A 15,660-nucleotide genomic window follows, 5' to 3' on the forward strand; every position below is an offset into this window, starting at 1 on the left:
TTAACTTCAATCAGAATACAAAAGGTAGAAATGAATTATGCTAAACAATAGCTGCAATAACAAATTTTAACTAATATAATAATTAACTACAGAATTAATTAAAGTTTGAAGTTTTTCACATAATTGCAGAGGAGGAATTTTATGTAGGTTTTCAGTATAAAAAGTTACCTATTAGTGTGAGAAGACAAAACTAAAATACATCAGATGAATACATGACAAACTAAAACTATATTTCAAAATAATATATTTTAATAATAATTTTAATAATAATTTTACAAATAAACTAAATTTGTATCTAGTCGCACCCATCAGGCCCAAAGACTTGGTGGTCAGGTTAGTCGCTGACTGCTCGACCCATGTGACAAGTTGTATCAGTTTTTATGGTTATCCGATAGCGGGCATAATCACCTGACCTGACCCAGTCAAGCCAGGTAATTATGCCTGCTACCGGATAACCCACCAGTGGCAGGTCTGTGGTGGGCCAGGCCATTCAGTGTGATGTGACACACACAGCCACAAGAGCGATATTAAACAAGAGGGATTAACAAACCTTTCTTCTCGTCAATAACCGCAACAGGAGAGCGATTCGGTATGTCTTGGCCTGTCCTTGCCACTGATAACCCTTACCACTGGCAAGTGTGTGTTACTAGTACAGCAAAAGCTAGTAGCACATTAAACCATTTTGTAAGCAGTTCTCATGAAATGGTCTATTGAAAATCTACTCTGAAATGAAATATGAAGAAGCTGGATATGGACAGGAGTGGTTGCCAAAAAAGAGCTATGAATGAAAATGGTCGAAGATGTTTGATCAGACCAAAATGCAAAATTCACTGTCGCATCGACAGGCTGCTATGATGATGAGGATGAAACTAAATTCAAAATAATTCAGATTAATCTAATTTTACAAGCCTACCAAACTGCTATAATTTCAAAGCTTATACATGTTGCATTGCTTGGACCATGTGCATTGTTTGCTATGCATCTGGAGAGACGTTGCAATCATTTACGAATTGTAAAATTTGACTTGTCAAGGAAAGACAACTTCTGGTCAATAGAAATTTGCACAAAGCATCCAGGAATTACATCAGATGTCTATAAAGCTTTAGTAACTGAGGTAACCAAATGATATAATAAATAGTTTCCTGTTGTTACTATATTTAGCTCTCCCTACAAGTGAATAAACCTGGTTGATAGAATTTGAAGGAAAAGAGCCAATCAGCTTCTCCAAGAAACTAAGACAGTAAAAGGTTTAGAATGTTATGTAATAGATAGTGATTGAAGCTGTGAACAAATCCTTTTGTAGACTGGTGTAGTAAAGGGATAATTATATAGGCCATTGTTTCCTTCTGATTCTATTATCAGTTGGGACACCTATACTGATAATGCTGGTCCACATAGTCCGGGTTGGTGTTCTACTGCACTATATATGTCTCTTTGACTCAAAGTGGCTATGAGAATCTGACAGCAATTTTGTACATCAAAACCTTAGGGCATAGGACTCATATATTTGTGTTCGCAGGGAGTTGTGTCATTATTAGCTAAGTTTCTGCGGTGTGTCCAAATAACTGTGCTCCATTAAAAACAGAAGTAGTTTGAGGACTTCTTATATCGGGGGTGATACCTTAGTGGCAATCTTGTGCCATTTTAACTTTTTCATTCATTATATCATTTTTGAAAAGTTTTTACTGCGGCTTGGTTGCAAGATTTCAATAATTGTTTAACTTTTGCAAGTCACGAGAGATGCAGACAAAGGTGGGTGTTCATGGCGGTACTCAAAAAATATGTTGCCATTTCATGGTGACAGACCAGAAAACCTGTCGCTGGTGCTAGTGCCATTTTTTGGAACCAGCTTTTAGCACTGACTACACTAATTGTGCTTTGGCAAGTTATCGAAATCAACAAGCCTTTTAATAATATATTTCAAAATTACATTGAATAGAAAATGGCAAACATTTAAAATGCAGCAGTTTCCTATTTTTTTCAAAGATTGAGTTTCAACCAGGACTTTACAAATATCTTTTCTAAACTATTTGAAAGTTTTTTTGTAAATGACCTAAACTTAACTAGAGAAAGCACTTTATAGCTCAGTGACATATTGCAGCACTTGATTAAAAGCCTGCTAAAAATTTAACAGGCTTACAGCAAATATCAAATGTTTTGCAAATGGTTTATATTTTATAACATTGATTTTTTTATTTATGAAGTATGCTTTGTAAGGTTGTTTTTTTAAATATTTATTCTGGTGAGTAGACAGTTTTTCTAATAGTAACTACTACTTACTTGAAGGATCAACCTCATTTACTTAATTTTACGAGTTACATTATCAGTTTTTACTGTTTTCTGCTCTGGTCTATATTTCCATACGCTTGTGCTTGACTATAATAAGTGAAGTTTGATGCTCTAAAACTCCTGGTACTCCTGGTAAAGATTTCTTATAGAGAAATACAGAAATGGCAGCCTATCCATATATAACTAATTATTTTCTTAAATTTTAGGCGTGTCTAAAGAGAGCAATAATTAACAGTTTTTTTTATAATATTATCAACATTTTTATAAGTTTCCAGTAGAGTAGTTTTTAATTTATTTAATTCGTCTCAAGGCAAAAGTATATCCTTTTATTCTTAGAGATTTTGCAAAGGAAAAAACGTACAAACGCAGCATTTCCTATCATATGAATATTATCATTATCTTCATTTAGTTTAGCGTGCACTTTGTTATGAAATAAAAATTTCTTATGAAAGCAACATTTTAAATTTTAATTCAAGCCCTAGATTTTAACATATATAAAATCTGTTTTGGCTGACTTGCCAGGCAAAACAAGCAAATATATTTTATGCTTCTAATAAATAAAAACCGAAAGATTTATACATAAAACAATTTTAATTTGTTTATTGGTAACAAAAATAAATGAATAAAAATTTAAATAAACCTTCATTTAGTTTAAAGATTATTCTTACAACTTTAAACATCTCATAAAATTCTGCAGAAAACAAAGAGCAACCTTGACATTGTCTCCCCTTAACGCGTGCAGAAAGCTTGCCATTGTGATGTAATCGCTTGTAGACATACCAAATATTTTACTAATTGTAACTCTTTCCTTATTGTCACAATAATTGCTTTGGTTATGATAAGCTCATGTTTAAACATAGAGACCTCTACTTTAGGTGCAAGTTAGTAATCACTGAAGTATTTAAGTCTCTCCTTTGACCAGAACAAAGCCAACATAGTTTCAAGTGCTGTCCAAAGCATATAAATACTGAGGTGAAAGTGAGGTTTTTCATTCGAGTCGGCTCATGCAGCAGAGAACATATCTCATTTATTTATCAGTTAGTCTTGGTAGACAAAGAGATGTAAGTATATCTAATATTATTTATGGCATTTGTTATCATTGAGCTTTTTAATAATATTTTCGTCAGAGTTAAGTTTGTTCTTGATAGTTAAATCAAGTTGTGTTAAAAACTTTAAAACATGTTTTTAGGTTTGATGTTCCTTTTGCAATTAGATTTGATTTTTATTAAATCTTGTAATATTGGCATTAAACTTATTAAGTAATTATCATATCATACGAGTTCATACCCCAGCAACTATTTTTTGTACTAATAAAATGACTCTTATCTTGTTTTTATGGTTTAAAAAGACAAACAGCCCGGTTGTTAAACAAAAATTAATAACCTGTTAATAAAACAAAGTTCATCACAGTATCAAAAAAAACTTTGTTTGACAGTTTCTGAAAGTTTTATTGTTACATTTTTTCTCATGTCCACTCCGAAGTTAATCTTATTTACAACATAATAATATTATATTTTATCTCTTTCATAGTAGAATGTTGCTAGTTCCTTGAAAAACCATAAAAAATTTGTTTAACTCAATAAAAAAGTGGTACACCTCGGTTTTATGACAATAATTAGCAGCATTTACTGGGAAAAAACAACGCAAAAGAAATATTGACTTAGAATTTTATTGCTTGTTTATTTATAAGACAATTGAAAACACAAGTATTTATTTATTTTATTGCTTGTTTTGATGAGCTAAGCTTGAATTTCTGTTCTGAATCATGTTCATTGCTTAGATAGCCAACATCATCTTTAGAGCTTACTTTATAAACTTTAAATATAATTTTGTAAACAATACTCTAGTTATTTTAACAACGGATTTTTTATTGCATAGAGTAAATACTACAATTCATAATGACAACCAAACTGTATATTGAAGTTTAGTTACAACTTAGAAATGCTAAAATGCTTGTAATCCAAAAAGTTGCAAATGATTGTCGGGGTTCTTTATACAATTTAAAAACATTTTGATGAAAAAGTTATCAGATTATGAAAATTCTATAAAAATTTTTAATGTACATTTCCAAGGTATGCCTCATAGTCAAAGCTAACCTGTTTTATGTTTATAGGGCCAAAGGTACAGAAATCATGATGCTTCTTGTTGTTGGACTGCTGATGATAAAGTTGAAGGCATGTCTTGGTGAAGAAAATACAACTGCTGCAGTTGGTACTCTTTCTACCCAAGTTTCCAATGCAACAACTACGGCAAGTCTTATTGTGATGACCACAACCATGAGTCCCAGTCAGGCAAGAATGGCAACTACCCAAAAAATGGATGATGCAATGGCTGCCCGTAAGAAACGGCACATAATCGCAATCACTCGGAGAGAAGAGAGGATGGCAACCATGCAAAATGCTGATGAAATATCAACCGTACGAAGAGCAGATGATATGACAACCACTCACATAGCAGATGACAAGACGACCACCCAGATGGCAGATGATAAGACAGCCACTCACATAGCGGATGACAGGACGACCACCTACATAGCAGATGACAAGACAACCACCCAAATGGCAGATCAAATGACAACAACCCTCTAAAAAGCAAATCAACTTACGTACATCCACTCGGAAAGCAAAAGAAAAGATCCCAGCTCACAAGGCAAGCCAGCGGTCAATGGACATTATTAAAGTAAATGCATTAATTGCTATTAAAATAGAAGTTTTGCAGCGACAATACTTAGACAGCAAGAATACTGACACTAAGTTGGTTGGCAATTGCTCAAAGAAAAGTTTTCAACTAACCTAAGAGGTGAACAAACCAGTCATTTTTATGGCAACTTTCACAAATAGCATGTCTAAAATACTCGGCACAACAATAAATTTTAGGAAGCAGCTCGCTGCAAAATGTTTAGGCGGTTGAGTTCTTCAAGCGTGTCGCCATTGTTTTTACGGCTTTTTAGTGCAACCAGTGCTGTGTTTTGTATACTTCTGTGGTAATTCGTTGTATGCTTTTACCTTTGCAGTGTTTTTATGATATGCTTTTATCTCTCTGGTATTTTACCAAATTTTATATAGGGCCTATATCGCTTTATTGTACTTTGAATATATCTGTGTTGTCATATTGTATGTTTTATACTTCTTTATCACTATCTTGTATATCTGTGTGGTATTGCTCTGTATGTTGTATTAATTTGTGTTGTTGTATATTATACCGGCACATGTTTGTGTTTGTTCCGATGTCTGGCTAGAATAAATATAAAACTAAACTGTAGGCATTCTCTATGCTTCCTTCCAAATTGCTACAAAATTTTAACTCAATGAAAAATTTCAATCCTGTATGTAGGCTATAACTTTTGCACCATTTGCAAAAAATGTGCTTAGTTCAGTCATTTGGTTATAGGTAATCGTAAAGAACCAGATGCAATAACAAAAAAGTGCTCAAAGATAAAGCGAAAAAAGGAAATCTTGCTAGCTCAAAACTTAACAAAAGGTAGAATAGAGCTTTTTAAAAAAATCTTTGCTGACAGTACACAAAAAATTATTTTTAATAATTAAAAAGGCTAGATCTAAAACCATTTTTTTTGCTCCTTTCTATTCATCCCTGAGAATTTGGAATACTTTCAAGTAATAATACTGCAACATTCACATAGCTCCGTGTTTAATGGAACAAAAAAGTTGCTTAAATAAGTTTTCATTGGTGAATAAGCAATCCAAAATTTATTTTCTCGCTATTCTGTAGATTAAAAAGGAAGACTTCACTGCAAAAAACATGCAAACAATAATAATATTGAGCCATTATGTAATTTGTGATAAATGTCAAAAATTTTGTACATTGCATTGCTGTCACACACCAATGAGCAGCTAATATGTGCCAGATTTTAGGTCGTACATAGATCTGCTGGCATTAGACATGCAAGTAGAACCATTTCATTGACCAGAAAATAAAAAGTAAATACTGAAGTTGTGCCCACGTGCTTTCACAGGAGCTAATAGCTCCATGTATGTAATGCAATGCATCGGTATGTGTAGCCTGTTCTTGTTAGATAGTCTGACACATAGTATATATACTCTCAGTGACTCACACACACTTTGCACATTGTCTCCTATCATGAACTGTCCTATCAGTTACTGACCAACATGTCTGCTTTAAAGCTCTGTCAAGGCTGAGAGGAGTTTAACTATGTTCCATGAAATTGAGTTGCACCACAAAGTGCTAAAGCATTGTTGCTGTCACGATGTGCTCCAGTTTTTCACTGCAGCAAAATGTTAAAACCGTGGTGAGGAATATTAAAAGAACATGAGCAAGCCAGTTAACTTTTCTATAAAATAAACTCCGACAATTTAGCAATTTAATATCTTCAAATCAAGTCTCAGGCAGCACTTACTTGATCAACTCGATAATCATTGTGACTTGCCGTAACCGATAATAATCATAATTGCCGTAACCATAAGCGTTGCCGCCATGACTAGCTATACTATTGCACACATAGTTCCTCATTGCACCTTCTTTGTCTTCCATTTCTAACTGTTAGGTCCTTTTTTTAATGACATAAAAAAGTAGTGACTGTTTTATTAATGAATGTTTTAGGTCAGCGTTTCTAAAAATCTTAGGGGTTTAAATAATCTATTAACTCTAATACCTGTCAGCAAGCGTGAAACTTTAACGTTGTGCCAAGTTTTTTATATTGGTGTTCAAAAGAAACTGTGCGTTGTTCTTTGTCGAAGAAACTTTGTTCGCTGAACCAATTTCCCAAACCTATTTATAATTTTTTGTTCTCACCTTTGTTACTAGTAAACAAACAGCTTATATGATTTATTACATGTAACCAAATTTAAAGTTTTGTCAAGATACAGATTATCCTATTAAATAATGTGTAGGAATTATTATTTGATAGAATATCGAGTCCTACACATTCAGATCAGATTAGATGCAGCTTCTTGAACCAATGCAATAAAACTAATTACGCATTACGTATCATCAGATTTCACAAGGTATTTTTTATTTCTAAACTCAGCGAGAGAAACTTCGATAAGCAACACAGAAGTCATAATCTGTTTTAATTGAAGAGTTATAGTTGATGAAGAATGGGCTGGAGTCTCATCAAAAGCTGTGTTTTATCTTAATATCTAACTTTGGTGAATGATAGATCATAGGACAGATACCGCTCTTATTATAGTGAAGATATGTTTTTTTTACTTTATTTCAGTACCATAAAATTTTTCTTGATTGATTTTTCTTTGCAAAATAATCCTTGCTGGCTATAAAAAAATGATGTGAATTGAAATTAAATGTGTGCGGTTTAGTTGACCTGTCGTAAAATTACTGTAATTATGGACCATAATCCGAGTAAAAGAGATAAGAATAAGGAGAAAAGTTGTTAATTCAAGTCAATAATACTAAGGTCATTAAATTATAACGCTAAGTCTAACTTTTTTCATTTTGAGAGGCCAAAGGAGTGAGTTGCGAAGATCTTAGAACAGTTCAAGCAACTTATATGCATTTTACTGCTCATACGACGTAAAATCCCTATAATGTAAATGTTCCCAGAATGGAATACTTAAGTTATAGGACTGTAATTGGTTGGCTGTAGATTGATATCGCATGGCAGTTCCTTGTGCTGTCTGTATCAAGCTGACAGCCTTCACTTCTAAACTGCTTCAGAACTGAAGAAGTTGGCAGCAAAGATGGTAAAGTGGACGCCTTCAACCAAAGGTCCTTCTCTATTGAGACAAATCTGATCATGAGCATGTAACCGATTATACAAATACGGAGCTTAAAACAAGAGAAGACAACTATGCAACTTAGCTGATGTGAGAGTTGAATATCTACAGTCGTGGCCAAAAGTATTAACACCCCCAACATTTTTTCATATTAATTTAGTTATTGCGCTATTACAAGGGCCCTGGCCCACATAAATCATATAATCTATATATGAAAATGGTCCGCAGAAGATTCTCCATCTCTCTAAAGCATGTTACAGAAGAATAGTTATTCATGGATGGGTACACAGGCTCTTATACATGACTGAGTCAAATCACAACAGTTTAGGACTTTATTTTATTTGTGGAATACAATTAGTGTATGTGATTAAACACTCTCAATTGGTCCCAGAAGTCTCAACAAACTCTATGTAATGAGTTGGCCCTGTAAAAAGGCTTCGGGGTTGATATTGCCATCCATTTTTTGTTTGCCATCCTTTACTCTCTATCACCACCCAGCATGCCTTGGCATGCTGTTGACCAAGTTCTCCATCCTCTCTGTAGTGACGAGTCCGTTCCATGCCTTGACAATACCTCTATCAATGTGGCTTTTGTGGTTGGCTTAGCTTTGGTACCCAGTAACTTTTTCTGATGCCATAAATTCTCTATGGGATTGAAATCGGAGCACTGTGCAGGCCAGCTCAACACCTTCACACTGTGGGTGTCGAACCACTCTTTACACCGTTTGGCAGTGTGACAAGGGTCATTGTCCTGCTGAAAAGTCCACTCTTCATCTTTGTACAGGTCCCTGGCAGATTTCAACAGCTTGTCTTCCATCACTTTGAGGTACTTTTCAGTGTTCATTCTTCCTTCACACGCGTGAATTTTTTCTGCACCACGAGCCGAAAAGCATCCCCAGATCATCACTGTCCGAGGGTGTTTCACTGTTGGCAACACACACACTGTGGTTTGTAGGCTTTTTCAACAGATCTCCTGACATATTGACATATTCCAGCAATATTTTGAAGCTCAAAATCAGACTCTTCACTGAATATAACATTGCTCCATTGCTCTAGACTCCACGATTTGTGCTACTTGGCCACCTCCAAACAATGTTTTTTGTGGACACTGGTGAGCATCGATTTTCTCCTTGGTGTCAATCCATACTTCTGTAAGATTCTTCTTGCCGTTCTTGGTGCAATAGATGTACCAGTTGACCCTTTAAGATCCTTTACCAGAGTTGTACTTCCTTTGAACCAGTCCTGGCGGTTCTTTCTGACCAATATGCGTTCATCTCGGGTAGCTGCAGCCTGTGGTCTCCCTGGCTTGCTGTGATCTATTAGTGTGTCATCCTCCTTATATCTTTTTATGGTGCACCTCACAGTTGAAATGTTATTCTCAGTCTGTTTTGCAATAGCTGTGTAGCCTAGTTCTCGCTCATGGAGGTGAATAATCACAGTTCGATCAGTCTCCTGAAGGTGTTTAGTCATTTTCGCATTTGAAAATTTGTATGAAAATATCCAAAATGCACGCTGGATTTTATACTATTCAAAACCTTTCAAATCTTTTAAAGATCCACTCAGTGATTACACTATGTCTAGGAATTTATGTAATGCATTGCTTTATTGCTTTGTGTAAAGCATAGCGCATTTGTCTGGAAACTGAACTTGGAGATAAAAGTCAAAATTTGAATGAAAATATAGGGCCCGTCTCCAAAAGTTTGAACAGGGTTAATCTTTACCCAATTAACAATATTTCATGTTCATCAGAAAGAGTAGACTTTAAGCTTTAATTTGATGTACACTTTTCATGTTTTAAGCTGATAATAGGATAAGTAACGATTAATTGAAGTTGAGCTAGTTTGGCATTTCACAGCCAAAGAACGGAAAGAGGGGTGTTAATACTTTTGGCCACGACTGTATATTAATAAATCCTACTTTGTCATTGTGTCTGTCTGTGTAAACACTTTTGTGAAAAAATGTGATCTTACGATTTGTGAATTTGTAAATAATTACAGACTTTTACAGCAAATAATGTAGAACACAAAAATGCAAGCCTTTTTGTTACAGTAGAGTTTAGTATGGTGGTATTGTGAGTAATCAACCATGACTATATACATGTATAACTATATGAATAATTATGAATATATATAGATATGCATAAAAATTTATATATATACATATACGATTATATACATAAATATATGCATACAAATATATATTAAATAAATATAAATAAGCATATACAAATATATATAGTTATATATAAATGCATACAAATTCATGTATGACTATACATAAATATATACAAATACGTATACAGTTACATGTATACACATAAATACATACAAATTTATATATGTAAATATATATTATATATATACAGTATATACAACTATACATATAAATGTATATCTATATCAATATAAGTGTTTGTTTGTTGGTTTGTCATATGTCCAGTTATGACGATAAAATACAGACAAAAAGCCGCTTCGCACTATTATTGAACTCAGAAACTCCGGTTTTGCATATAGGCACGTTAACCACTATGTCATCTTGCTATAGTATAGAACAATTGTGGGCATACTTATTACACCTGGCAGTCTTTAATGGCGATCGGTTGAAACACAAGCTCTTCAGCTAGCCCACTTGAACTAGAAAAAGGGAAATACGAGCCTAGACTTCCCCAAAATGCTAGAAATATTAAATATTTATAGCATAAACTCAATTAAACTTACAGCACACATAAAGAAATTAAAAACAAAGTTAGAATGATGAATTTTGTATATGTTGATTAAAAATGAGGCTTCTGTGCAAAAAACTTATTTTATTACCTGCGCAATGTCAGGCATTCAGCTAGTATCTCATATTTGATAGCCTGTCGTGATTAAGGAAGGCATGACTATAGCAAATGTGAGTAAAACTCACACTAGACATGTTAAAATTCTAAGCTCGGCAGCACAGTTTTGCTTATTTGCATATATGAGCAGAAATTGGATTTCTGAAAATTATAAACAAAAGACATTTAACTAACAGGTTTCCTGAGTGCTCCATTTCATTTATACAAGCTGATTATGGTGGCTGACCGCTTGTTAAAGGAACACTAAAACCACCAGTACCAAATATGTGGCAGCCAATTTTCATTCAACCAATGAACATTCCTGAAGCCTCACAATTCACTGATTTGTTAGTATCACAAATCTTCTGTTTCCTTTCTTATGCAGATAAATTCAACAAAGGAATGGCCTTGAGGTCAGGCTCATGTTAAACAAAAGAACTCATTTGATGCCCTCATGTTATGGTTTTTATTTCACCAGAGTATTCCACAATGTGTCAATCATGCAATTGATAATCCCCAAGCAAATGTTTCTGACCACTAAATAAGGGTGAGGCTACATCCTTGACACTGGCTGCAGTCCAAGTATACTGAATGATTTGGCCATTACATTGGCAGTGGCCTCACAAAGGAGTAATCTCCCTATGTTCAAACTCAATATCGCACCTACAATCAGATAAGAATTAGTAAACAACTATGTGAACTGAAATAATAAACAGTTTATTTTTCTACAGTGCTTTGAGTACATGTGCTTAGCTAAAAAGATTCATCGCAAGCCAGAACAGTAGAGAAAACGACTCCTTGTATAACCTATGTAAACATACTTTCAGACATCGTGGAGTGTACACATTACAAGATGAAGAAAAAATATTTATCAGTTTAGTCTAAAAAGTATTCATAAAATTGGAGTTATCTTACACATATCCCTTTCAACGACATGTGACCATATTGCAATTATTCCATCAAAGAGCCAAGATTGACTCCATTAGCACATTTGCACATTTGTAGCATACACCAAATGCATTTGGTATTATGCAAGCTTTATATTTCCATAGATTAACAGTTCAAAATATTTATAAAAATCTCCGGCTAAAGTCATGCTGAAGCCACAAACACGTCTATCCTCCGTCAATGGATTCGATCCGACTCCATTATTGCTTACTCTCGTGCACACCAATCAAAACCGATCACCATTCTCCAAAAATTTTGACAGAAATATAATAGGAATCTGAATGCCTCATGTGTACGTGATAACGTGACATCTACACTTACTCTGTCTGTAAGCATCATATTTACGGCCTTGAACCAAGCGTCTGTTAACCAAGCGTCCTTTATCAAAATTTTAAACCTTAGTCTAACGCTATTTATGATAGTTTACAACCACAAACACTTTTGCTTTTAAATGGAAGCCTCTGAATAAATCGCTGGTCTTTTACTCTCTGTCCCTGTCTACACATTTGATGGTTGAAAGAGTCTAAACTGTTTGTATACATGTGTGAAAAAATAAATGACAAAATGGCTAGCATGATCTGAAGAGACAAGATACTGATAGACAGAAAGGAGAGCATTAATACTACAGAACTCGCAGCCATTTGATTAATAGTGAGTAAAGTAACAAAAAATAGCACTAACATCTGGACTACTAGCTTGTTACGAGCAGATATCTTTTTGTTTTGCCATGCAATGTTACAGTAAGATTTCCCGCAATATTCTCAATAAATTAGCCAAATATCATTCTGAAGCTTAGAAAGAACAAGCACAGAAATTCTAGTAGATTTTATCAGAAAGTATCGGTAGTTTTTTTTATCATTTGTGATTGTTTTTAATGTTTGAGCTGATCTGACTGCCAGGATATTTCAAAATTAAAATCACAAAAACTTGATAGTAGTGAAAATGCTCAAAAGAAAAATATGTGCAAAATAACGCCACTCGTTGAAGCGTCTCTATTCTGTCCATCTCTTTGTGACAATAGACATTATAATCACACTTTTGCTTGATCCGAGCGATTTAACCATGATGAAGTCTTTTCAATTTTAATCTAGACACATCCTGGCTGTCAGACCACCTCGAACATCAAAGAAAATCACAAATGATAGAAAAATACCAATACTTTCTGATAAAATCTACGAGAATTTTGTGCAAGTTTGTCTTTGAAATACAATAGAGACATACAAAAGCTGTTCACACTGAAAGCTCCAACTTTGAGGCACTGACTCACCGGTAGTCCTATCCTTTTCCACGCAGTAGCAGTTGTCATAAAACTCTGTGTAGGCTCGTGACAGGTCATACAGGTACTCACACAGGTAGTGGATACACAAATCTGCTGTCATCTGAGAAATGACCTGTGAGACAAGGTGAGTACTTGTTGACTAGTAGAGGCCCAACCAGTATAAAAGCTCCCTATGAGCTCTGACGTTGCAATCCGGGATAAAAACCCTCAAAGGGTTTAGAGTACACAGAATATTCTTGTATTATAATTCCATGAACTAACCTCTTTCAAAAAACTTTTGTCAAATTGTGAATACTTTTACAAAAAGAAAAAAGCATCAAGAAAGACGAAAAACAAAACTTGTTCGCTGAAACTTAACCTAAATACTGTTCTTACCAACACAGCGAAGCCTCACTTATATCTCTCACCAGCTATTAACATTTCAATTTAAAACAAAACTTGTTCACTGAAACTTAACCTAAATACTGTTCTTACCAACACAGCGAAGCCTCACTTATATCTCTCACCAGCTATTAACATTTCAATTTGAAATGCAACATTGGCCACAGATTGTTGTAATGGTGTCAATGGAAAATTTATTTATTACGCTTACCTCAGGAAATCGAAGAATGAACTTGGCCAATTTCCACTCCGCGTCATGCGCTATCGAAGGGGTGGATGTTCTAGCAGCCTCTGCCATTGCCTCTTCACTTACGTTTGCCAATCGGGCTATTGATCTGCATATTAACAATATAAAAAATTGGATACATATATGACAGAATGATATTAGGAAGGGTGGATATAAATCAAATAGAGTGATACTAGAAAGGAAGGGATGTATATGGATCACATAGAGTGATACTAGGAAAGGATAGATACAGATAAGATAGAGTGATACTAGGAAGGGATAGATACAGATCACATAGAGTTATACTAGGAAGGGATAGATACAGATCACATAGAGTGATACTAAGAAGGGTGGATACAGATCACATAGAGTGATACTAGGAAGGGTGGATACAGATCACATAAAGTGATACTAGGAAGGGTGGATGCAGATCACATAGAGCGATACTAGAAAGGGTGGATACAGATCACATAGAGTGATACTAGGAAGGATAGATACAGATCCCATAGAGTGATACTAGGAAGGGATAAATACAGATCACATAGAGTGATACTAGGAAAGGATAGATACAGATCACATAGAGTGATACTAGGAAGGGATAAATACAGATCACAAAGAGTGATACTAGGAAAGGATAGATACAGATCACACAGAGTGATACTAGGAAAGGATAGATACAGATCACACAGAGTGATACTAGGAAAGGATAGATACAGATCACATAGAGTGATACTAGGAAGGGATAAATACAGATCACAAAGAGTGATACTAGGAAAGGATAGATACAGATCACACAGAGTGATACTAGGAAAGAATGGATACAGATGATATAGAGTGATACTAGGAAGGGTCGCTTACAGATACCAACAAAATATGCTAGACAAGCTAGAGGCAAGTGTATTACTATACAAGTACATATGTTCATGGAATGTTTCGACAGTAGTTATAACTCATAATTCCTTGAATAATTTTCAGTCGAAAGCTCTGAACACATGCGTTTATCTTAAAGATTTTTCTTGTCACAAAATGGCTTCTGTTTAAAGGTGTGTGATAGAAGCAGTGATCTGAATCATCAGTCTTTTTCTCCTGAAATAATACTCAAATTTCTTAACTCATTCAATTCCAGACCTAATTACTGCTAACTACACAGTTGCAGGCTTTAACACAACACTTAAAATATGTGTCTAAAAAGCTGGAAGCTACTATATTCATATGTTAACTAAACAAAAATATTTGACATTTTGATATTTCAGTAGATTTTTGAGATAATCGAGATGAACAACAATAAGTTCTGCTGACTTTAAAGGGTGAAGCAAAGGTGAGCCAAGACGGTAACCACAGCTGTAACAAACTGGGTCCTACGAGATAGTGTCAATCTTCACTGATTAGTATTGATTCGCTGATACATTCTTATCAAAAACAGCCATAAAGCACAACAGTCATGACTGAAACTACAAAACAAAACTTCAGCAAAACACTGTGAAAACCGAGTTCTGTCAATAGACATTACAACAATGTTCATGTGAGGTCAACAAAAGACCAATAACAAACATTTTTAGCTCATCAAATACCAGTTCACCAATTCAACTCTGTTCACCTTAGCTTAGCAAAACAATAGTAAAAACTAAATCATTTACATAAAAAAAAACTTTCCAAAATTCAAAAAACGTTATGCTAAACGCAGGGTTAAACTCTGGTGATTTGCCAGAACAATTGCACTTTATTTACACTAATGGTTAAGGGTACTATTTTACTTCAACTAAACAGCTGTTGGTTAAGTAGAGGTGGGTTGTTATTTGCATGTCGTGGCTAAAGAAACTCAGCAAGGAAAAATGAATTCCGATAATCGGATATGCGACAACAGGCAAAATTATATCAAAATATCAAATATGCAAAACAACAAAATATATCAATCACTGATTAAGTTAATTTATGGGTAAATGGCTCCGAATGAGCTGTCATCTGCCCTCAATTGTTTTGTAAATGTACAGCCTTTGCTTCATTAAGAC

At 34.5% G+C, this 15,660-nt stretch overlaps 2 protein-coding genes across 2 annotated transcripts in view; both read right to left on the reverse strand.

Annotated features, from left to right (window-relative positions):
- Positions 1 to 9,070: 9,070 nt before the first annotated feature.
- LOC137402701 (uncharacterized) lies at positions 9,071 to 9,469 on the reverse strand. Its single transcript, XM_068089206.1, has one exon. It carries the CDS (start codon positions 9,467 to 9,469, stop codon positions 9,071 to 9,073), a length of 399 nt encoding a protein of 132 aa, XP_067945307.1.
- A 1,802-nt stretch (positions 9,470 to 11,271) lies between these two features.
- LOC137402139 (arginine--tRNA ligase, cytoplasmic-like) overlaps positions 11,272 to 15,660 on the reverse strand; it is a 38,403-nt gene continuing 34,014 nt past the window's right edge. The window contains exons 14-16 of the mRNA XM_068088610.1: positions 13,637 to 13,760; positions 13,033 to 13,156; positions 11,272 to 11,480 (exon numbers count right to left, since the gene is read on the reverse strand). Coding sequence (XP_067944711.1) covers positions 11,371 to 11,480; positions 13,033 to 13,156; positions 13,637 to 13,760 — 358 coding nt within the window. The 3' untranslated portion in view covers positions 11,272 to 11,370. The remainder of the gene's footprint in view (positions 11,481 to 13,032; positions 13,157 to 13,636; positions 13,761 to 15,660) is intronic.

The sequence above is a fragment of the Watersipora subatra genome, chromosome 8 (genome assembly GCF_963576615.1).
Source record: "Watersipora subatra chromosome 8, tzWatSuba1.1, whole genome shotgun sequence".
Taxonomy (NCBI): Eukaryota; Metazoa; Bryozoa; class Gymnolaemata; order Cheilostomatida; family Watersiporidae; genus Watersipora; species Watersipora subatra.

Excerpts from the sequence above, each read along its gene's own strand:
- LOC137402701 (XM_068089206.1), bottom strand. The coding sequence starts at position 9,469 with ATGACTAAACACCTTCAGGAGACTGATCGAACTGTGATTATTCACCTC.